The sequence below is a fragment of the Bos grunniens genome, chromosome 2 (assembly GCF_055505025.1).
Source record: "Bos grunniens cultivar Pamir isolate PY7600 chromosome 2, Bosgru_T2T1.0, whole genome shotgun sequence".
In the NCBI taxonomy this organism is placed as follows: Eukaryota; Metazoa; Chordata; class Mammalia; order Artiodactyla; family Bovidae; genus Bos; species Bos grunniens.
This window is the reverse complement of record NC_141166.1, coordinates 42295882-42320356: the sequence shown is the minus strand read 5'-3', so window position 1 is coordinate 42320356 and position 24475 is coordinate 42295882. Positions and strand designations below refer to the sequence as shown.

The 24475-nt window shown below is 40.4% G+C and overlaps 1 protein-coding gene across 20 annotated transcripts in view; it reads right to left on the bottom strand.

Moving 5' to 3' along the window:
- Nucleotides 1-1689: 1689 nt before the first annotated feature.
- Nucleotides 1690-24475, bottom strand: part of CMKLR2 (chemerin chemokine-like receptor 2) — a 51987-nt gene continuing 29201 nt past the window's right edge. For 4 of the 20 annotated variants that reach the window (XM_086344257.1, XM_086344238.1, XM_086344248.1 and 1 more), the window contains exons 2-5: nucleotides 17471-17533; nucleotides 7140-7206; nucleotides 6736-6992; nucleotides 3223-5457 (exon numbers count right to left, since the gene is read on the bottom strand). In XM_086344257.1, the coding sequence (XP_086200383.1) occupies nucleotides 4369-5457; nucleotides 6736-6873 (1227 nt within the window). In that variant the 5' untranslated portion in view covers nucleotides 6874-6992; nucleotides 7140-7206; nucleotides 17471-17533 and the 3' untranslated portion in view covers nucleotides 3223-4368. Of the gene's footprint in view, nucleotides 5458-6731; nucleotides 6993-7139; nucleotides 7207-8048; nucleotides 8068-17470; nucleotides 17534-24475 lie in introns of those variants that run through there. The other 16 variants (XM_086344362.1, XM_086344337.1, XM_086344351.1 and 13 more) reach the window with 7 other exon arrangements.

Here is a 24475-nt window from a genome sequence, read left to right as displayed (position 1 = left end):
CTCTCCAATTCCGGCTGCCAGGGGAGGAGGCTTGAAGCCTCTAAATCTGGGCCCAGCCTTGGGTCCTACACTATTCTCCAGATTTTCCCTCAAGTTGAGAATAAAAATGAACTCCTGTTTCTGCTAGAAAGTGCTTGCATTGGTTACTACTTTCTACTAGTAGACTCCTGTAAGTTACACCCAGGCTATCAGCTATTTATTTCTGGCTGTGCTGGGTCTTCGATGCTGTGCTTGGACTTCTTATTGTGATGGTTTCTCTTGTTGCAGAGCACAGGCTCTAGGGCACATGGGTTTCCATAGTTGCAGCACTTGGGCTCAGTAGCTGCAGCTCCCCGGCTCCAGAGCACAGGCTCAACGGTTGTGGTGCATGGGCTTAGTTGCCCGCAACATGTGGCATCCTCCCAGACCAGGAAGTGAACCGTGTCTCCTGCATCGCAAAACAGACTCCTAACCACTGGACCACCAAGGAAGCCCCGTTATCATCTATTTTAAAAGCCACTAAAATTGGAGTTCTTTTCCTGGGGTACCAGGACTCCCTGAAATTTTATTTAAAAGCATTTTTTTCTGGGGAAAGGACCCATAACTTTTCATTAGACTTTCAAATAAACTCAGAATATTTATTAATTTTGACTTTTCAAGTTTCCCTTTTTAATTTTAGAGACGATTTTTTTTAGGATCTCAAACATTTTCACAGGCCCTTGGAAAGCTCAGAGGCCTTAGACGCTGTGCCCGTAGCATGGGGAAAACCGAATTGCTCTGCATGGGTTCCTAACTCACAAAGCTTAGGAAGCACTGTCCTGAACTTCCAGACCACCACCTGCTCCGTAATGTACTTTTGACCCTGGTAGCTTAATCACCTTCCTTCCTGCTCCTCAGCCTTCTTTCTCCCCCAGCCTTCAGAGTCAGTCTCTCTGCACAAACCAGGGATGAACCTACATAATCCTCTTTTCTTTCTTGGATCCTCCAGCTTTTCTCCTGATCCTGGAAGCCCATCCCTTGAGGGTTGAGGGGTACACCAGAGTGAAATATTGCAAGCCCTCCTTGTGCAAGGGGCAGGGTTCAACGGAGCACAGAGGGCTAGAAACTCACAATGAGCCTTTCTCTCCCAATCTTCCCTTAACCTATACTGGGTATGGCAGGAGGCAGGAAGCTTGGGAATGGCAAAAGTTTGGGATATGCTGAGCTATGCCGCATATTTTATTTTTTTCTTGGAATAATTTCCAAATCAGATCTGATTGTCGCATGGGGCTAACAGTAAAGAACATAGCCAGTAAATGATCTGATATTAGCATTTCTAAAAACTAAGAGATGAAATTAAAAAGATACTTATCTTCTCTCACAACTTTCAAATAAAATCAATAAATTATAGAAAATTAAGTATTTTAAAAATTGCAGTGAGTAGCAGAGTTTGTATTTATAAAAGACAAGAGAACCAGCAGAGACATGGAAAAGGAGTGGCATCTTTAAGAAACTAGATTTCCAGTGCTTCTTCACTGGCCCACTGGAATCCATCTCTTTCCTCTCTGAAAAGGCTACACTCTTCTTGGCTCTTTTATAGTATTTTTCCAAGCCAGGCTTCAGCAATACATGAACCATGAACTTCCAGATGTTCAAGCTGGTTTTAGAAAAGGCAGAGGAACCAGAGATCAAATTGCCAACATCTGCTGGATCATCGAAAAAGCAAGAGAGTTCCAGAAAAACATCTATTTCTGCTTTATTGACATCGCCAAAGCCTTTGACTGTGTGGATCACAATAAACTGTGGAAAATTCTGAAAGCGATGGGAACACCAGACCACCTGACCTGCCTCTTGAGAAACCTATATGTAGGTCAGGAAGCAACAGTTAGAACTGGACCTGGAACAACAGACTGGTTCCAAATAGGAAAAGGAGTATGTCAAGGCTGTATATTGTCACCCTGCTTATTTAACTTATATGCAGAGTACATCATGAGAAATGCTGGACTGGAAGAAGCAAAAGCTGGAATCAAGATTGCTGGGAGAAATATCAATAACCTCAGATATGCAGATGACACCACCCTTATGGCAGAAAGTGAAGAACTAGAGTGTCTTGATGAAAGTGAAAGAGGAGAGTGAAAAAGTTGGCTGAAAGCTCAACATTCAGAAAACTAAGATCATGGCATCTGGTCCCATCACTTCATGGCAAATAAATGGGAAAACAGTAGCTGACTTTATTTTTCTGGGCTCCAAAATCACTGCAGATGGTGATTGTAGCCATGAAATTAAAAGACGCTTACTCCTTGAAAGGAAAGTTATGACCAACCTAGATAGCATATTCAAAAGCAGAGACATTACTTTACCAACAAAGGTCCATCTAGTCAAGGCTATGGTTTTTCCAGTGGTCATGTATGGATGTGAGAGTTGGACTGTGAAGAAAGCTGGGTGCCGAAGAATGGATGCTTTTGAACTGTGGTGTTGGAGAAAACTCTTGAGAGTCCCTTGGACTGCAAGGAGATCCAACCAGTCCATTCTAAAGGAGATTAGTCCTGGGTCTTCATTGGAAGGACTGATGCTGAAGCTGAAACTCCAATACTTTGGCCACCTGATGCGAAGAACTGATTCATTTGAAAAGACCCTGATGCTGAGAAAGATTGAGGGCAGGAGGAGAAGGGGATGACAGTGGATGAGATTGTTGGATGACATCACTGACTTAATGGACATGGGTTTGGGTAGACTCCGGCAGTTGGTGATGGACAGGGAGGCCTGGCGTGCTGCAGTTCATGGGGTCGCAAAGAGTCAGACATGACTGAGCAACTGAACTGAACTGAATAGTATTTACTACTGTCTATCTTGCTTTAGGATTGTTCTTATCCAAGTTTACTCTCACTCTCTATAAGTACCGTATTCATCTTGTGTGCGTGCTAAGTTGCTTCAGTCACATCCAACTCTTTGCGACCCTATGGACTGTAGCCAGCCAGGCTCCTCTGTCCATGGGATTCTCCAGGCAAGAATACTGGACTGGACTGCCATGCCCTCCTCCAGGGGATCTTCGCAACCCATGGGTCAAACCCACATCTCTTACATCTCCTGCATTGGCAGGCAGGTTCTTTACCACTAGGGCCACCTCTTGACATCCTTTAAAATATCTATCTACTGAAGTTTTATATAACTCTTAGTCATCTATTTGCTAAAGCGACAAATGAATAGAAGTCAAAATACTATTATAGTCTTAAATGCAACACATTTGCATCATGAAAAGGTCACTGACTTAAAGGTATACTTTATTGGTCTTACACTGTTGTCTATATATAGAAATAGAAAGTAGAAATATCATACATGCCTTCTTTTCCTGAAATCTTTCTGATATTGAGCTGGCGTACCTACTATCTGGATGTCAGTGTTTCATGTTTATAGCAAACTTATACATATTTGCACATATAAACATTTATATTTATAATATTAGTGTAGGGGTTTAATAGGGCATATATCCCAGTTGAGAGATGGGGTCTATGTCTCCTCTCTTTGAATCTGACCTGGCCAGTGACTGCTTTGATCAATAGAGTACAGTGAAAGTGTGCAGTGTCTGGCATAGCTGTTAAGAGGAGTGGAAGTTTCCACCCTGGTCTCTTAGAGCCCTGTATTACCCTAAGTCTGGCTTCCCTGAGGTGCCATGCTGGAATACCCATGTGAAGAAAGAAGAGGAGAAGATACAAGAAACAAGGGGAGGAGGAGAGGGGAAGGAGAAGAAGGAAGGGAAGAGAAGAGGGCGGAAGGGAAGAAAGCTGCTCGGCCCATACAGCTGAGGCCCCTAATACTGTGAAACAGAGAGATGAACCTCCCTTCTGTGCCTTGTTTAAACCCTGATTCTCAGAATCATGAGAGATAATAATAATAGTTATTTTCTAGATTTGGGGGCAGTTTACCAAGTATTCAGGCACCCTGAATATATACTATAACCTACTATAATCAACTATCACTTTAATTCATAAAGGCACATGTACAGATTACATGAAATAAGGAAATTAAGTACATATGTTGCATTTTAAGAATAAGTCTAATAGGTTACTTGTGCAGAATTAAAGTAGCTTAAGCATGCCTATTTTTATATTTTTTAAATCAATCATACATTTAATATTAAAATTTAGAAGTTTTAAAAAGTCATTAAAGTTATAAAAGTAGTGTTGGTTAATCTACTATGGTATAATTAGCAAGAATAAGATAATTTAGGTTGCTGAAAAGAAAAATGAAGATCCTTCTTATATTTTATATCTAAAGAAAAATAGGATGCCAATAAAATTACCAAAAAAATAAAAAGATACAATCAGCTGTATGTCTTGGAACCAAATAATCTAAAAGCATGTCAGGGGAACCACACAAAAGTCGTGTGCTGATGGGTCGGAGGGCAAGAATTCACTGGGCTGTTTCCAGGAGACTCAGATTCTTGGTTTCAGAGTTCCTGAGCTGTTCACTCAGGGTGCCTGAGCAGCTCACCTCCCACAGCGTGTATTTTAGTATCTCAGCCACTGAGGCCCGGAAGCGCGCTTGGAACTTCTTACTAATCAGGACGTAAAGGATGGGGTTCAAGCAACTATTGAGGAACGCCAGGCCAGTGGAGAGGGGGATGCTAGCCTGTAGCACTTGGTGGAAATAGCTATTGTGGTGAATCGTGAGTTCCCAAATGCTAAACAGGTGATAAGGAGTCCAGCAAATCAGAAAGGCCATGACCACAGCCAGGATGGTCCAGAAGTGCTTACTGGAGATCAGGATGCTTCGCTTCTTCACCTTGAAGATGAGGCACAAGTAGCAAATGCTCATTGTTAGCAGAGGGAGGAGGTACCCAACAATAACTTTCACCCAGGTCAGAACATGATGCCTCAACAACCTGAGGTCCACATCATGCTCATGGAAGTTGTTATAGCAAAGAGTGTGGTTATTCAACTCCAGAGTGTCCCGGAAGTACAGAGCTGGCCCACCCATTAGTGAAGCCAAAAGCCAAACAACTATAATAACAATCAGAGAGTTCCTGAGGGTACGGTACCGATGAGATAAGACCGGGTGGATCAAGTAGATATAGCGGTCCAGGCTTATCACCATCAGGAAGAAGACACTGGCAAACATGTTCAACTGGGCAATGAAGGAATTGGCTTTGCACAACCAGATGCCGAAGGGCCAGTGAAAATTCATGGCCACATAGGAGATGTACAGAGGTAGGAAGAGAAGAAAAATGAAATCCGCGATGGCTAGATTGAGGAACCAGAGAGTGGTGACTGTCTTCTTCCACTTGAATCCTGTGAACCAAATGACAGTGGCATTTCCTGGAATGCCCAGGACAAATGCCAAACAGCACAACACCAAGGAGACCCAGTGAATGGCTCCCAGGGGTGCTTTCTCCTCTGAATCGGTCTCTGGGGAGTAATATTCCAGGGCATACGAGTAGTTCTCAAAGTCTTCAAATAATGTCTCCTCTAGATCTTCCATGATCTTGCAGAATGAACAAATCTATGGAAACAAATTTAAAAAGAAAGAAAACAACTTAAAAAATTTGTTTATAGAAAACAACTTATCAAAGAAAAAATGTTTAGTAAGTAATAAAGGACATAAGGATAAAAATTCTTTATCTTAATAGGCACTAATAACAATTTAGGGACAAAAGGGAGATTTTGTATGACCCCCCTCTTACAGTAATGGAAATAAAAACAAAAGTAAACAAGTGGGACCTGATTAAACTTAAAAGCTTTTGCACAGCAAAGGAAACTACAGGCAAGGTGAAAAGACAACCCTCAGAATGGGAGAAAATAGTAGCAAATGAAACAACTGACAAAGGATTAATTTCCAAATAAACAAGCAGCTCATACAACTCAATACCAGAAAAACAAACAACCCAATCAAAAAGTGGGAAAAAGACCTAAACAGACATTTCTCCCAAGAAGACATACAGATGGCTAACAAACACATGAAAAGATGCTCAACATCGCTCATTATTAGAGAAATGCAAATCAAAACTACAATGAGCTATCACCTCACACCGGTCAGAATGGGCATCATCAAAAAATCTACAAACAATAAATGCTGGAGGGGTATGGAGAAAAGGGAATGCTCCTGCACCATTGGTGGGAACATAAATTGATATAGCCACTATGGAAGATGGTATGGAGGTTTCTTAAAAAACTAGGAATAAAACCACCATGTGACTCAGCAATCACACTCCTGGGCATGTGCCCTGAGGAAACCAGAATTGAAAAAGATACATGTATCCCATTGTTCATTGCAGCACTATTTATAATAGCTAGAACATGGAAGCAACTAGATATCCCTCAACAGATGAATGGATGAAAATGTTGTGGTACATATACATAATGGAATATTACTCAGCCATAAAAAGGAACGCCTTTGAGTCGGTTCTAATGAGGTGGATGAACCTAGAACCTATTATACAGAGTGAAGTAAGTCAGAAAGAGAAAGATAAATATCGTATTCTAACGCATATATACGGAATCTAGAAAAACAGTAATGAAGAATTTACTTACAGGGCAGCAATGGAAAAACAGACATAGAGAATAGACTTACAGACATGTGGAGAGGGGAGGAATGGGGGAGATGTATGGAAAGAGTAACATGGAAACTTATATTACCATATGTAAAATAGATAGCCATCAGGAATTTGCTGTATGACTAAGAAACTCAAACAGGGGCTCTGTATCAACCTAGAGGGGTGGGGTGGGGTGGGGAGGAAGATAGGAGGGAAATTCAAAAGGGAGTAAATATATGTATACCTACAGAGAAGGCAGTGGCACCCCACTCCAGTACTCTTGCCTGGAAAATCCCATGGGCGAAGGAGCCTGGTAGGCTGCAGTCGATGGGGTCGCTAAGAATCAGGCACGACTGAGCGACTTCACTTTCACTTTTCACTTTCATGCATTGGAGAAGGAAATGGCAACCCACTCCAGTGTTCTTGCCTGGAGAATCCCAGGGACGGAGGTGCCTAGTGGGCTGCCGACTATGGGGTTGCACAGAGTCGGACACGACTAAAGTGACTTAGCAGCAGCAGCATGGTTGATTCAGGTTGAGGTTTGACAGAAAACAACAAAATTCTATAAAGCAATTATCCTTCAATAAAAAAATTTTAAAAAAGGAAGTAGAGATTTTGTAAATGAGAGAGAACTATGAAAAAAAATACTTACTTGAAATATTTGGCAAAAAGTATATTCTTCCAAGATGGACACAAGTAGAAACAAAACCTGAATAGACCTACAATTATTAAAGAAATATCATGAATTAAAACATTTTTTTTCAGACTTTCCTGGCAGTCCAGTGGTTAAGACTCCTTGTTACCAATGCAAAGGACTTCAAAGTCTCATCAGGGAACTAAGATCCTACATGCCACACGGTGTGGAAAAAAAAAAAAGTATTCTTTTTCATGCTATGAACTAGAAATAGTATATTTCTTGGTAGGACTTGTGATTAACACTCTAGGTGCCCAAGTCTTGATGGACCTAAATTTTGCTATAATCATTCTCAAGGCTGTGAAAGTTTATTTTTTTTTAATATTCAGTAAATGCTAAATTAAAATGATTCACACTATAGGTGCAATTTCTATGTTCATAATGTTTGCAGGGCTGACTCAAGAGAATCTAAAATTCAAGTACTTATTAAATTCTTACCAGGTATTTTTATTTTATGGAAGATGCAAAAGAAAACAGATTAACATTTATGTGTGATGACTTTAACCTCTTTATTTGCATCCATGAACCTGTTTACAGAGAAGAGAAGGAGACACAGACATAGAGAACAGACTTATGGACACAGCAGGGGAAGAAGCAGCAAGGAGAAACTGAGAAAGCAGCAGAGACAATATATACACTACCATGTGTAAAACATATAAACAGCAAGCTGCTATATGACACAGGGAGCCAGCCTGGCACTGTATGATGACATAGAGAGATGGAATGGTGGGGGGAAGGAGGCTCCAGACAGAGGGGCTATGTATATAACTGTGATTGATTCACGCTGATGTACAATAAGGCCACTACAACAGTGTAAAGCAGTTATTCCTCTAATAATAAAAGACTTCTGAAAAAAAACTTTAGTACTCTGACTTCTGAAGATCTGGACGGAGTTCCACTTGCTTCCTTGGCTCACCACCTGGATGTCACAGGCAAGCACTGGAGATTTTGACCCATTTGGCACTCATGGATGTTCTGATTCTGTGTTTATGAATTCAAATATATTCATCAGAATTATATCAATATGGAAGACTTTTCAACTAAAAGATATATTTTGGAACAAACTTGACTATGACCACTTAATTTCTACATTAACTTCCTGTAGAGTGCATTTAAGGGAAAGGTTACCCACTCCAGTATTCTGGCCTAGAGAATTCCATGGATTGTATAGTCCATGGGGTCACAGAGAGTCAGACAAGACTGAGCGACTTTCACTGTCAAACTTTATTTTCTTCTGTGGTCTCATTTTTCTTTCCTGCTATCAAGTCTAGTTTCCTGGGCTAAGAAGACTTTAAATGTCAATTTTTCAACCAAAACAAAGCTTATTGGGTACAATTCTAGCTTCATCAATTAATTTTGCTACTTCTATCTGTAGTATTCAAAATCAAGTAGAAAAAATACTAGTAGTTATAGTCATCTCATGGAGCTATAATCACTGATAGAGTAAATATATAAGATTTGAGAGAGTTAGAATGAAGAGGTCAAAACACCTTGTATTGCTTACAGCCATCTCAAGCTCAATTTGACTAACACTGAATTCATCATCTTATCTAAATTCATTTGAGGAATCTGACATAATAAACAAAAGCAATTCATTAGTATCTTCCCAAACCCAAACTCAGCCAACTTCTCTTTATTTTTCATTATTCAGCTCAAATGCCACCTTTTCTTGGGAACATGTTCTAACATTACCTCCCCTCAGATAATTATATTAATAATACTTAATAATAACTATTATCATATGCAGTAATCAATGCTGTTGGGAATTTCCTAGATGCTAGGCATGTATGATCTAATTTGATCCTTGAAAAAAATCATATAAAGTGTATAAGTACTACTATTTTCCTATTTACAAGGAAAAATACTGAAGCTTTGAAAAGCTTAGTGACTTTCCCAGTTTCATGGCAACCTATAATTGGAGAGTCAGAATCGAAACTCAGCTCCACTGAATGCAGATCCTGAGCTCTTAACCATGTGACATTCCCCCTCTTCTGTCACCCTGCTCTTACTGTACATAACACATTACACTTTCATTGATTTCTCTTTGATTTCTGCTCTACCAAACTGTGAATTCCTCAAGAATGACTTTCATCTTCGGACCCCACAGTGCTTAATACAGGGCTTAATTTGCTGTGCTTAGTTGCTCTGTCCTGTCTGACTCTGTGACCCCACAGACTGTATAGCTTGCCAGGCTCCTCTGTCCATGGGGATTCTCCAGGCAAGAATACTGGAGTGGGTTGTCACGGCCCCCAGGGGATCTTTCTGACCCAGGGATTGAACCTGGATATCCTGCATTGCAGGCAGATTCTTTACCAACTGAGCCACCAGGGAAGCCACGGTTTTGGTGCCTGTGACCTATTCTTTAGGCTATTAGCAATCCTGAAACCAAATGGCCTGGAATCACCTTATAAAACCCAAAGGAATGAGTAGATGGAATCTCATTCCCCAAACATAGAAAAGCCATTTGGAGGACCTGTAATTACACCCAACCACTATATTCACCAAGTCAGGAGCTGTCACTGCTGACCATGCTGGGCCAGAATGGTCATAGGGTCTGCTGAAGGATGCCAACTACCCCCCTTCCCAATTCTCTTGGGGCACGAGAATTACCTTGAGGATGAGTGAGCTTTCCAAACAGAATCCCTTCTAACAGAAAGCCCTGTTCCAGAGAAATTGCTAATCTTCCAGAAAGCAGATGCGTAGGTTAGATGTAATGACCAGTTTAGGCTTGGAGAAAGATCTTCAAGAGGAGCTGCATACTGCCCAGCTGAAGCCCTCACAGGAAATATAAGCTAGGAATTCCCCTGTGACTTACAGCAGATGTTTTTGTGTGTTGGTGATGGTGAGAGGGAGGGGTGGGATGGAGAAAAGAGAGAAGTAAGGCAGAATTCAAAGACTACCCTACCAAGTCCTTGGCTAGACAGTTAACCCTCAAGGACATATTCTTAATTATTTGCCTTGCTTATATTGGGTTGGCCAAAAAATTTGTTCAGGTTTTCTGTAACATCTTACAAAAAACTCAAATGAAATTTTTGGCCAACCCAATACTTTGCTTTACAGTTTACACATGCCTCCAGATTGAATTAAGTTTCCAAATGGTACTTAGACCTATCCAAATATCTAGAGGCTAACTTTATTAGTTTCCTAGGGCTGCTGTAACAAAGTGCTCTATGTTGAGTAGCTTAAAATTACAAATTTTTTGTTTCAAAGTCTGGAGAAAACTGTTCTCTAGGTGTAGGCAGAGTCACTTCCTTCTGAGGGTTATCAGTGACAATCTGTTCCATGTTTCTTGCCTGGATTCTAGTGATCTGTTGGCAAACTTTGGAAGTCCTTGGCTTATATATACAATAAGATGTTTAGACCTCTTGATTCCATGCCAGTGTCAGGCCTTCCCCTACCCTCTTTCTCTTCTTATTGGCTAAATGAGGATGCAGTGATGAGTCATCATATACCAGGTGGATGAGGAAAACATGATAGTTCACCAGATAGAAGCCTGGGTCCTGGATGATCTCATGGAGCAGTTTTTGCCATTGACTATGACGGGCTGGTGAGACTCTTGTTTTATAAGGAAATGAGGAGCAGATCTAGAGTTGTAATAGACCTATGTGACTTGGGCAGAGTTAAATGACCTCTGCCCTTTATTTCATAATTTAAATGTCACAAGGGCAGGTAACTTTAATGGGTACAATAGTCCAAGTTGGGGAGATAATGGGATTTGGGTGAACCAAAAAACAGTGGACCTGCTTTCAGTGGAAAGCAGCTACTCAATTCCAGCCAACTGTTTCCATGTGGGAAATGAGGGCTTAGTGTTGCCAGAGTTTTGGGTGAATGGATGAAAATTTATATATATATATATATATACATACACACACACACATATATATTTTAAGGTATTTTTTAATTTATTTTTTTGGCCATGACTTGCAGCATGCTGGATCTTAGTTCCCCCCAGGGATTGAACCTGTGCTTCCTGCAGTGGAAGTGCAGAGTCTTAACCACCGGACCTCCAGGGAAGTCCCTGAATATCTGTATTTTTAATGTGAAAAGTTCCCAACTCCTAAACTACTATTTTAAAACTAAATAGTTGTGGGCCATATTCAGCCCAGCTATAAATTTGTGACCTCTGGGGGAGGCAAACTCTTTGAAGACTTTGAGATTTTCAACAGTGAAGGAGAGGAGGCTATATGTTAAATGGAAATAGAAACTCCGAGTTGGCCTCTGAGAATGATTTCCCCTTGGTGCCAGTGAGGCAACCATAAGATTTAATGCTACTCAGGGCCTCTCCACAGACCCTCATTTTAACCTTCTCCAAATTGATATAAGAATCAAGATAACTCTTCTTTTTTCTAGGATAAAAGATACTATGGACAAGTTCCTGACTTTACTGGGTTTCTGTTAGAGTTATTAAGGAGGACCCTGATAAGAAAGGCAAAACAATGGATCATTACCTAGAACCAGAGCCCTTCCTTGGAGCTGTAACAAAGCTCCTGGTTCTCAAAAGGGAATGATGAGTAAATTCCCTGATAATGACCCTCACCCCGCTTTCTGCCGTCTCTGGTTAGACCACTATTTCCCTGCCTCATCACTGTTCTAATTCTCACAGCTTTCTACCTGTAAGCTCTGCTCTGCCCCAAACTTGGACTCAACTATATTTCTTGTTCAAAGTGTAACTTGGCAGCTGTCCTGATCCAAGGTTCTATTTCTACTTCGTTCTCTGGTTTGAATAACTGGGTTATTGCCTTGTTCCTAGTCCTTACTCCAGGTTCCAGCTTTGGATTGCTATCCCTTTGGTCCTCTAGAGAACACTGTTAGCACATTTCCATCATGCTGCTCCTTTCTTCTCTAGGAAGACCCATGCTTCTCTCCCAACCTTGGTTAGACTCTCCGCTTACCATCCCAGGGGTCAGTGCTCTGACAATTCCGATTGTCCATCCCTGACACAATCTACACCTGTGGATCTCAAACCGGGGACAACTTTGCCTCCCAGGGGATATTTGACAATATCTAGAGACACTGTTGATTGTCACAACAAAGGATGGAGGATGAGGGGGGAATGCTGCTGCTATGTAGTGGGTAGGGACCAGGGATACTGCTAAGCATCCTAGAATATACAGCCCCCGACAACAAAGACTCATGTTCCCCCAAAAGTCAAGGATGCCAAAGTTCAGAAACCCTCATCTACACACACTGGGCTCAGTCTGAACTCCTTTCTTCTATCTCCTGCTGTTGAATCTGCTCTTTATCTGTGGGCACTCTATCCTTGGAGTCCTGGCTTGGCTTGGTCCACTCTACCCCACTAAACCAACTGCACTTTGTAGAGACTGCAAATGTATTTGATTTGGTTGAAAAAGTGTTAAAAAAATGTATGCTAGATATCAATGCTAATATTAAACATTAATAGACTTCACAAAAATAATTGCAATTTCTAGCTTCTTTGGAAAATGTATATTATCTGGTAATAACGGACCTGTATTTCCTATAGCAGCATTTGCATTCCTCTTCAGACAAGGGATGTATTGTCTCATTTGTCGTGGTCACCACTTCTAAATCACTCATTTATGACACTTTCCAAGATGCTGTCAATACTTGAATATGCAATCTTAGCTAACACTATGCCTTGTATATAGTAAGAAATAAAATTATTGAAAAAAGAAAAGCTATACACATGTGAGAATGCAAACGAACTGTATGATAATGCAATCTCGAGAAAATACCTGCAATCTCAAAGTAAAAATGTGGTCTACAGAGAAAGGATATTACCTTGGGCATTTCTGCCAATTTAAATTTAAGGGCCTATATTTAAGAACAAGTATTTTTTAACTTTTAAAAACTGATATTCAAGCAACTATACCCCAATAAAAATTCTATAAAAAAAAGCCCCTGAGATTCTGCTGTATCATCAAACATACTGTTATACTTATCTATTTATTCTTGATAAGAGAGAAAGAGCAAAAAGAGATACAGAAAGAAAATACGGGGGGATTTTTCTTCAGTTTCACCACGTGTATGCACACATACAGGGCTTCTCAGGTGAGACAGTGATAAAGAAACTGCCTGCCAATGCAGGACACACAAGGATGTGGGTTTGATCCCTGTGTTGGGAAGATCCCCTGGAGGAGGAAATGGCAACCCACTTCAGTATTCTTGCTTGGGAAATTCCACAGAGGAGCCTGGTGGGCTACAGTCTATGGGGTTGCAAAGAGTTGGACATGACTGAGCACATATACATGCTACATATACACACACACATATGTATATTTAGGCACATAAAACTTTTTTTGTTTTTGAGAAGAGGAGATATGAATGAAGACTCAGATGAAACTGGAGGGATGTCTGAACAATAGAAAAAAACCCTGGCTAGGCAATAACCAGAAATGAAGATGCAGAGCAGGCCAACTTAGAATCCAGATTTAAAGGAAACTTTCACATTCATTAAACAGGAAACATGAAACTGTCTTGGCTGGCCGTGGCTTTCCATTGAGACGTCATTTATTTTTCTCAATTTGGAAGTGCACAAAACATCGCCAAGATGAGTCCTTTTGACTTGACTGAAAAAGAGGAAATAGCTACTGTATTTGTCTTAAACCATATGTGCTGCTGAAAAGCAAATAATTCTGTCTGAAATAAAGACAGAAAGATCTCCATGATCTTAAATCTTTTGAGTAGCTTCTGAAGTGAGTGTCAAGCGGTATTGTGGACATGAATATAAAAAAGGTCCGCCTGAGTCCATTAGAAATGTATGAAAAATGCTTGGTGTGGAGCAAAGTTCAGAGAAGCACCCCCTGAGGTTTGCGGTTTGGCTTCCAGAGAACGTGGAGGGGCATGTTTACCGCAGGGATTCAGCTGCTGTGGGGAGCCAAGTTGTCACATTCCTGGGTTACAGTTACACTGACACTCAAGTGACAAATATCTACTTCTGGAGCACAGAGCAGTTTATTGAATTAAGCAAATTGGTTTCTGATCTATGCAGACTTAATAGACAGTAAAGCTGAAACTCTTTCTTGAATAAATAGATTTCACTACAAGAGTCCTGGCAGAAAAAATAGTGATAAACATTCCATAAAATCCAGATGATTTGGGGAAAGAACATCTGGTGGAAATGTGTATCTTTAAACATTGAAGTGTGGTTTTAAATGAGACTTGACTGTAGAGGGAAACATTTAGTTTATCTACCTTGACAAAACACAAAGATTCCTTCTGGCAGAACATTTGGTGAATGCAAAGGAGTTTAATTTAGTTTCATATTGTTGAGTTAGATGGGTTGTCATGGACCACTGCAAAAATGTATACCTAACAGAATCTTAAGAAAGTTTAGGGTCTAATCTGCTTCAGCCAGAGAGAAGGTTTTGATGTTGCTGACCATTGTCTGCCTGTGTAGAATTTCCCTTGTTGTTGTTGTTGTTGTTTAGTCACTAACTCGTGTCTGACCCTTTTGCAATCCCATAGACTGTGGCCCACCAGGCTCCTTGTGTCCATGGGATTTACCAGGCAAAAATACTGGAGAGCGTTGCCATTTCTTTCTCCAGGGAATCTTCCCCACCCAGGGATCAAACCCATTGGCAGGTGGGTTCTTTACCACTGAGACACTGGTGAAGCCCCAGAATTCCCCCATTTACCCTGATAAAGAACTCAAGAATGCATCTCCTATGAAATGTATCTCCCATGAAAACCATAGGGAACCTCGAGGATATCTATACCCTTCTTCTGATTGAATGACAAAAATAAGCAGGAAGAATCAATGGACATGAGAGAGAAACTCTTTGGTGAAAACCAAAAATCCATCAATCAGCAAACATATGTGATCAGCAAACTATATCTCTCAAAAGCTGTCTACTTAGGGAAGAGACTTTGTTCAAAAGCATGTGTGTGAGAGAGAGAGAGAGAAAGAGAGTGGGGGAGGGTTACTTGAGGTCATTGCTCAATATTTTTCACTCACTATCAAACATAAACAGTATACCACACCCCAGTTTGTACTCAAGATGTTTGGCACCAGCAGAATATTTTGTTGCCCTTTGGAAAAATGACCTCTGCTTGGAAGGTGTTGGGACACAGCAGTATTTTATAAAGATTCCCTGTTTATTCACCCAAGAGAAGCAAGGGAGTTTTAAATGGAAATTGAAGGTTGAATTTGATATTGATGGTTAAATGGTTATTGTTGGATTGCTCCTTTCCACCCCAAGCCCTGGCAGAGCCTATCCTTGAATAAGAGGCATCTAGGCAATGGCACCCCACTCCTGTACTCTTGCCTGGAAAATCCCATGGACGGAGAAGCCTGGTGGGCTGCAGTCCATGGGGTTGCTAAGAGTCGGACACAACTGAGTGACTTCACTTTCACTTTTCACTTTCATGCATTGGAGGACATGGCAACCCACTCCAGTGTTATTGCCTGGAGAATCCCAGGGATGGGGGAGCCTGGTGGGCTGCCATCTATGGGGTCGCATAGAGTCGGACATGACTGAAGCAACTTAGCAGCAGCAGCAGCAGCCTATCTATCTGTAGCTCCCATTTATTCCTTAGTGCCACACATTAAGACAAATGTTAATATTCCTTATTAGGAAAATGGGCATATTAGGATTAAGTGGAAGTGTTTTGGTTTGACTGGAAAAGACAAAACCAATCAAGGGAATGTTTTGGTAATGAAGGCCTTTGAAAGTCATGCCTAAGTAGTTAAGATTTTATTCCACTGTTGAGTTGGGAGCAAATAAAACTATTTGTACTAGTGAGTGTCATCACTGAATTTTTGTAAAGATCATCTGGAGGCAGTTTGGGACATATTGACACACTTGAGGTCAAAGATGGAAGAGCCCCTAGGCAGTGAGAGTTAGAACGGAGATGAGGGAGACATATCCGAAAGACATTCATTTAGGAAATTAATAGAATATTTTAGGAAGCTTAGCTAAGCTAGGGTAACACTCACAATAACTTTTTACTGACTTGGCTTTGAAACTCTACCCTGGATTTAAACACTAGCTAATTTCAAGGATTTCCCTGGTGATCCAGTGATTAAGACTGTGCTTTCACTGCAGGGGGCATAGTTTGATCCCTGATAGAGGAATTAAAAGGCTTCCTAGGTGGCGCTAGTGGTAAAGAACCTGCCTGCCAATGTAGGAGATGGAATGGATGTGAGTTCGATCCTTGGGTCAGGAAGATCCCCGGGAGAAGTGCATGGCAACCCACTCTAGTATTCTTGCCTGGAGAATCCCATGGACAGAGAAGCCTGTGATCCCATGGAGTCACAAACAGCCAGATATAACTAAAGTGACGTAGCATATAGGGGTACTAAAAACCCACAAGTCATAAAGAAATGGGGGTAAGAACCCTCTTACACTGTTGGGAATGCAAATTAACACAGCCACTATGGAGAACAGTATGGAGATTCCTTAAGAAACTAGGAATAAAACTACCATATGACCCAGTAATCCCACTACGGGGCGTATACTCTGAGGAGACCATAACTGAAAAGGACACATGTACACCAATATGTGCTGCAGCACTATTTACAATACTGGGACATGGAAGCAATCTAGATGTCCATCGACAGATGAATAGATAAGGAAGTTTTGGTGCATGTACACAATGGAATATTACTCAGCTATAAAAAGGAACACACTTGAGTCAGTTTAATGAGGTGGATGAATCTAGGGCCTATTATACAGAGTGAAGTAAGTCAGAATGAGAAAGACAAATATTGTATATTAATGCATATAAATGGAATTTAAAAAGATGGTACCAATGATCGTTCAGGGCAACAAAGGAGACATGTAAAGAATAGACTTTTGGGCTCAGTGGGAGAAGGAAAGGGTGGGATGATTTTTAGAGACTAGCACTGAAACATATGTATTACCATATGTAAAATAGCCAGCCACTGGGAGTTTGCAGTATGATGCAGGGAACCCAAAGCCAGGGCTCTCTGACAGCCCGGAGGGATGGGATGAAGAAGAGGTGCAAATGGGGTTCAAGAAGGAGGGGACATAAGTATACCTCTTACTGATTCATGTTGATATATGGCAAAAACTAGCATGATATTATAAAGTAGTCATCCCCTAATTAAAAATTAAAAAAAAAATAATAATTTAAGAAGAAATGGAGTTAGGGAAGAGAAAATTTTTTCTTTAGTTAAAAAAAAAATTGACCCAGTGGACATGAAGTGATACCTATTTTCACTCTGTTGGGATCAAGGTCTTTTCATAAAAGGCAGTTGCTGATTGATTTGCACGTCTAACCCTCATGCTTCATTAGGACAGTTCAAGAGAACATAGCACATATTTGAAAGGTCAGTGCCTACTTACACAACAGTTGATTTGACGTTCCACCCAGAGGTTTATGTCCTGATTTGCACAATCTGTTAAGCTCTGTGGATTTGGGGGAGGAAAACAGAGTGAATGAATAACCTTAGGTTAGGGAGAAATTTTCAGGCTTGATTCTTTTTGCAAGACTTTAAGATAATTAACACATGGGTGTAATTTAAATATCAGACCATAAAGGGGTCTATTGTCTCTGGAATCAGAATACCTGACTTCAAATCCCAGTCCTATCTCTTCTGGCTGTGGAGTTTTGGACAAATCACCTACTACCTTGAAATATCAGTTTCCTCATTTGCAAAATGACAGCAGTAATAGTTGTAAGTCATAGTGTTGCTATGATGATTACATAAGGAAATCCTCAAAAAAAGGTTAGCTCACTACCTGGCACACAGAGCGTTCTCAGTAATTATAGCTATCGATCACTACCATTTTTTAAATGTTTCCTTGTGATAAAGAATGCAGAGTGCTGAAGAATTGATGCTTTTGAACTGTGGTGTTGGAGAAGACTATTGAGAGTCCCTTGGACTGCAAGGAGATACAACCAGTCCATCCTAAAGGAGATCAGTCCTGAATATTCACTGGAAGGACTGATGCTGAAGCTGAAGCTCCAATACTTTGGCCACCTGATGCAAAGAACTGGAGGAGACCCTGATGCTGGGAAAGACTGAAGGCTGGAGAAGGAGATGACAGAGGATGAGATGGTTGGATGGCATCACTGACGTGATGGACATGAGTTTGAGCAAGCTCTGGGAGTTGGTGATGGACAGGGAAGCTTGGCGTGCTGCAGTCCATGATGTCACAAAGAGTCAGACACAACTGAGCCACTGAACTGAACTGTGATGAAACTCTTAGGATTTATTTACATTTTTAATACTTATTTATTTAGCTGTGCCAGTCTTAATTGCGGCACTCGAGATCTTCCATCCTTGTTGCAGCCTGAGGAGCTTTAATTGAAGGATGTGGGATATAGTTCTCTGGCCAGGGACTGAACTCAGGCCCCCTGCTTTGGGAGTCTTACCCATTAGACTACCAGGGAAGTTCCAGTTACTACCAGTTTAAGACCAAAAGCAGTACACAATAGAGGGTTAGAAGGAAAGTAGAAAGATAATGGGATTTCTTTATGTCACTTCAGGAGAAGAGTGAGAAGACTTAAGGAGAGATTTTAAAACTTGCTTTGTTATGTGTGCTTTATATTATGAAAAATACTGAATCTGGACTGAGATCACACATTGTCAGATGCCTGTCCTCCAAAGGAAGTTGGGGAACCCTTGTGTCTAGCCCCAAATGCCAGTACTATCCCTTTATCTGACCAAGAGTGGTGAGAAAACAGAACACTATAAAGCATTATATTTCTCTTATTCTTTAAAAAAGCTATTTTTCACCTTTTATTAAAGATCTAGGTCTTTATCTCGCTTTTCTCATTTTTTTTCTTTTCCTTTCTTCTTTTGCTGTGCCACATAGCACATTGGATCTTAGTTCCTCAGCAAGGGATTGAACCCTGCAGTATAAGAGCAGAGTCTTAACCACTGGACCACCAGGGAAGTCCCACTTTTCTCCAAATTTTGTCTGGAATCTGGGACAGAATCACCACAATTAACAATGTAATGTTTCAAAGCCTTGGTCAGAGCAAATTTTTAAAATGTTCTTCAAAAAGGATTTCTGTATATGCAAATAATTTTTTAGCAGGAAGAAGTGGGCACTTAATTTGGAAACTTTGATGCTAGAGGACTTCTGTAACTTTATTTTTGTAAGGCATATGACTAGCTAGCTATTGGACATCTGAATTGTTCGATTTATGTCATGGATATATCCATCCATATAAGCGATCAAAACTAGAGCTTTAACCCTTTTTAGTGTCTTCTGGGCAATATTATGTTTACTGAAGAACTGATTTTGGAAGCAAAAATCGCAACAAGGTACCTACCAGATTATAAAACTTCTCATAGATACTATGCATGGTTTAGTAAAAAAAAAAAAAGTCAAACACGACTATGTTGGTGTGCATCAAAAATCTTTAACCATAACCTGACATCTCTGCAGACAAACATATGCTTCAGAAAAGTCAGGGACACACAGTAGAAGTTTGTGCTGCTGCTATAACACACTTCTGTTTTCTGAAGCCTTGGCACTGAAGATGTTTTGATCTTAATCACATATTGCTGTGACACTGAGAAATCTAGGAGAAACATCCAGTTTGGGATGGAAACTGAATTAGCCAGCTACTACATGCTTATTTCAATTTTTATCAAGATATTTCCTTCCTTTAAAAAAGAAAGGTGGTGGTGCAATGACTGAGGCTCCAAGCTCCCAATGCAGAGGGCCCAAGTTCAATTCCTGGTTGCAGAACTAGATCCCACATACCCAACTGAGAGTTCACATGCCACAATTAAGATCCCACATACCACAACTGAGATCTGGAGCAGCCAAATAAGTAAGTAAATATTTGTTAAAACAAATAAATAGCTAAGAAAATTAAAAAGAAGAGAGAAGGCTAGTCTCCAAAAGGAGAAAAAACAGTACACAAGTAATTCACAAAATATATTGAAGTTTCAGCCACTTCACAAAACAATACTATTCATCATACAGAGAGATGGTTAGTGAACTTGGTAAAGCAGGGGGAAGGGAAACTTGTGTTGGTAGCAAAAGTAATGTTTTTTCAAGATAGCAGCAAAAAAGTAGGAGGAGTGAGGGACAACAGTTCTAGAATTTCCTCCCATTCATACAAGATTATGCCTGAAAATATTTCTGCCGTTTTTTTCACTTAGAGGAGATAGAAATGAGTATAGGATCAAACGTAGTAATGGAAGGTAAAATAAAGCACCAGTTGAAAGATTTGCCATTGATAAAAACCAAACAGTTGGATACCAAAGTCATCATTGCAATGGTTTAGAAACATTCTTCATGAACACTTTAAATTATTTGACGGTAGTCCAAGTAAGCTAGTAGGCTCAGCACTCCACTTTATCACTGTCAGTCTATATGAGGTATAGTTGGTTGAAGTCTGCAAAAACAGATTTTGAGAAGACCATTGGAAAAAGAAGCAATGCAAAAGGAAGGACTTGAGACTAAATTACATTTGTTGGAATGGTTGAAGGAATTGGTAAGAAAGGAAGGCTGTTTACAATAGTCAAGCCATGGAACCAACATAAGCGTCTATCAACAGTTGAATGGATAAAGAAGACGTGGTATATATGTACAATCGATATTATTTAGTCATTTAAAAGGACAAAATAATGCTGTTTATAGCGAAATGGATGGAACTGGAGTCTATCAGACTAAGTGAAGTCAGACAGAGAAAGACTAATACCACATGATATTGCTTACATGTTGAATTTTTCAAAAATGATACAAATTAACTTATTTACAAAACACAGACTCACAGATTTAGAGAATGAATTTATGGTTACCAGCTGGGACAGGTCGGGAGGAGACATAGATTGGGAGCTTGAGACTGACAAGTGCACACTGCTATATTTAAAATAGATAACCAACAAGGACCTACTGTATAGCACAGGAAATGCTACTCAATATTCTCTAATAATGTAAATGGGAAAAGAATTTTTTAAAAAATAGACTTGTATATATATATATAACTGAATCACTTTGCTGTACACCTGAAACTAACACAACACTGTTAATCAACTATACTCCAATATAAAAAAATTAAAAATAAAGGCGGTCTGAGAGCTGTTTTCACATACCTGAAGATGAGGAAAAAATAAAACATTTATTCTGTGTGGTTCCAGTGCTGAAGCTAGGGCAAAAAATTACTTGGCACAATAGGTAGGAAAAGTTTGGCTTAGTAGAACCCAAAACTTACAGCTGTTCAAAATCTATCAGCCAGCAAACAAACAAAGAGATCCATGGCACAGGGTGGGCACAAAGCGGGCTGAATGGCTGCTGATGGGGACATTTTAGAAGGTATTGACATCTGTATTTAGAGGGTCTTTAACATCATCCATCAAGGACAAGAATCTATGATAATAGATATTACTTTTGAGCTTTTATTCTGTACTTACTGATTGGGAAACTGGAGGTGAGGAAACTTAAGGAAATTGCAAAACCATTCAGTTGGCAAGTTAGAATGGTTAGATTCTTACTAAAATGTGTAAGTGCCCAAGTTCTTACCCTCTAGGCACTCAAGGTATAAGAATCCTTTCTCCAGAGTGTTTAAAGCAATAGTTTCTAAGAACAGCACTGAAATTAGAGTATAATTCTACTTTTCTAGAGCCATAATTGGCTGAATAAAAAGCAAAATAAATAAACCCCTCTTTCTTGCAAGTGAGGAGGATTAGACAGGAGGAAGCTCAGAATGATGTAAGAAAAGAAAGGTGCTTTGGGGACTTCCCTAGCCATCCAGTGGTTAAGACTCTGATCTTCTGTTGCAGGGGGCACAGGTTCAATCCCTGGTTATCCCTGATCAAGGACCTAAAATCCTGCTTGCTGTGAAGCAAAAAAAAAAGTAACTACACTGTTTTTTAATTAGACCCTTTCCCACCATTCCTCACCCCACAACTCCACCTCCAGGCCAGGTGGACCCAGCTTATGAGAAGTTTTGGTCCTTGAGATTCTGTTGTGGCTACACGTCAGAGCTGTGCCAGAGATCTGTATTTATCCAGAATCTGTTCTATTCCTGGGCATGGTTCTAACTCTGCTGTTAAAGTTACTGCAAATGTAGAAACATGAAGAACAAAATTAGCAGACCAGGAACCTAAACCAATGCTCATCCAGCCATGGCAGCTGTGTTCTGAGGACATCCAGGCAAATGCCTATCCTTTACTGCTCCACAGCTGGCGAAGTCTCAAGTCCCCTTGTGGCCTGGACCATGTAGGTACTGCATTTGCCCAAAAGCCCCTTCTTTCCCCCAGGACTCCACTGTGATTTCTTCTTGTCCTACAAAGGGCAAGAGTATTTTCAAATGGTATATATCCAGGACCTGGACTATCACTTCAAGCACAGGACACGGGTGAGAGAGAGAAGAAAATCAGAAAGAGGAAGAAAAATTTAACCCAGTTTCTAGTTCTGATCAAAGCCCTCCAACCAAACCCCATTGTGAGACTCTCAGGACTCCACTTTGTCCTCACCTTGCAGAGCCGTTGAGGGAAACGGGATTCTTGTCCCCTAGAAATTAGCATGACCCACCATCGCATCTCAAGTTTTTCCTCTTGTCTTCAATATGTGTCTTATTAAAACAAATGAGAGCTATTTTATCTCAATACACTACTATGTGGATCGTGCGTGATCCATCTCTGAACATCTGGATATGTTACTTTATTTACTCCAGGATTCCTTTAGTGTTATCCCAGTCCCAGAATATTTTCATATTGGCTTTCCCCATTGGTCCACCCATAAATTCAGATTACATGACGTAGGGCCAAGACTTGGGTGAAGCAAGTGAAGTTGGGTCATGCGAGTACAGGGTCAGATCCTGACTCCACTTAAAATTTTGATATTTTGTTCAGCATGGACTTCTTGTATTCATTTTGTTTACTGAGATTTTTGGTGTCATGATGTTTGACCCCATTGACGTTCATTGGTATTAGGTAGCCTGGTGTGTTGAAAGAACACTGGAACTCAGGAAAGATGGTTCTAAGTTTTTGTCCTACATGTCACTCTAAGACTTTGTATGAGTTACCTTCCTACTTAGGATTCCAGGTGCCAAATCTGAAAGATACAGGTGACATTGAGTTTAAACTTTCACTGCTGCTGTCAAGTCGCTTCAGTCGTGTCCGACTCTGTGTGACCCCATGGACTGCAGCCTACCAGGCTTCTCTGTCCATGGGATTCTCCAGGCAAGAACACTGGAGTGGGTTGCCATTTCCTTCTCCAATGCATGAAAGTGGAAAGTGAAAGTGAAGTCACTCAGTCGTGTCTGACTCTTAGCGACCCCATGGACTGCAGCCCACCAGGCTCCTTCATCCATGGGATTTTCCGGGCAACAGTACTGGAGTGGGGTGCCATTGCCTTCTCCCTAAACTTTCACGAGAAGATCAAATATGGCAGTACAAAGTGTTCTAGCCCTTTTATTCTCTGTGCCTCCAAGTAGCATCAAATCCAGTGCTTTGCCTAGAGTAAGTATTAAAAAAATGTCTACTAGTAAGTGGTTTTTTGAATACTGGAACACAAATATGGACCAAAGCCCAAAACAAAATGCCTACACAAATTAAAAACACTTTGCAAATGAAAACAAAACCTCCCCAGACAAGAATGCTGTCCCTCCCTCATTCTCTTAGGAGAAAAAAAATGGATTTGAATTCATTTAAGTGTGGCACAATCTTGTTGCCTTTTTTCCCCCTCCCAGGAAATATTCTATTCAAATATCTAGGGTTCTGAGTGAACCAGACTTGTGTAATCTTTCATCCCTCAGAGATTTCTTTCCATCTAAAGACACCAGTACCACCCTTGGTGAGTCAGGGTTCATAAAATGTAACATCTGCGAGAAAAGTTTATAAACACACAGCCGTGCCTGAAATTGTCATAGAACTACAGAAGACATGAGACTTCCCCTTCCTAACTAGATCTTCATACAGTATTAAAGTTTGCATAGTTAGAAAGTAGGGAGAGACAGTATTTGTTCATATAGCCCATATTCCTTTTTATTTCCTCCTCTTTTTTCCTTGACAAATGACAGAAGGAAGGGAGGGAGGGAGGAAGGCAAGAGGGGAAAGACAAGGGAGGTAGGAAGATACTGATAAAACATATGATTTTATTTTAAGAGCTATTTTCCTTATTCTTAGCTCATTTTAAATTATGGCCATTTTTTACATTTACTTACTCTCAGACTAGTGGTAGAAAATTGAGTCAAGAACCACTTTAAAAAAATACATATGTATGTATTTTATTTATTTGGCTGCACTGAGTCTTAGTTGCAGCATGTGGGATCTTTAATCTGACATTTGAACTCTTTGTTGCAGCATGTGGGATCTAGTTGCCTGCTGCTGCTGCTAAGTCACTTCAGTCTGTGTGACCCCATAGGCGGCAGCCCACGAG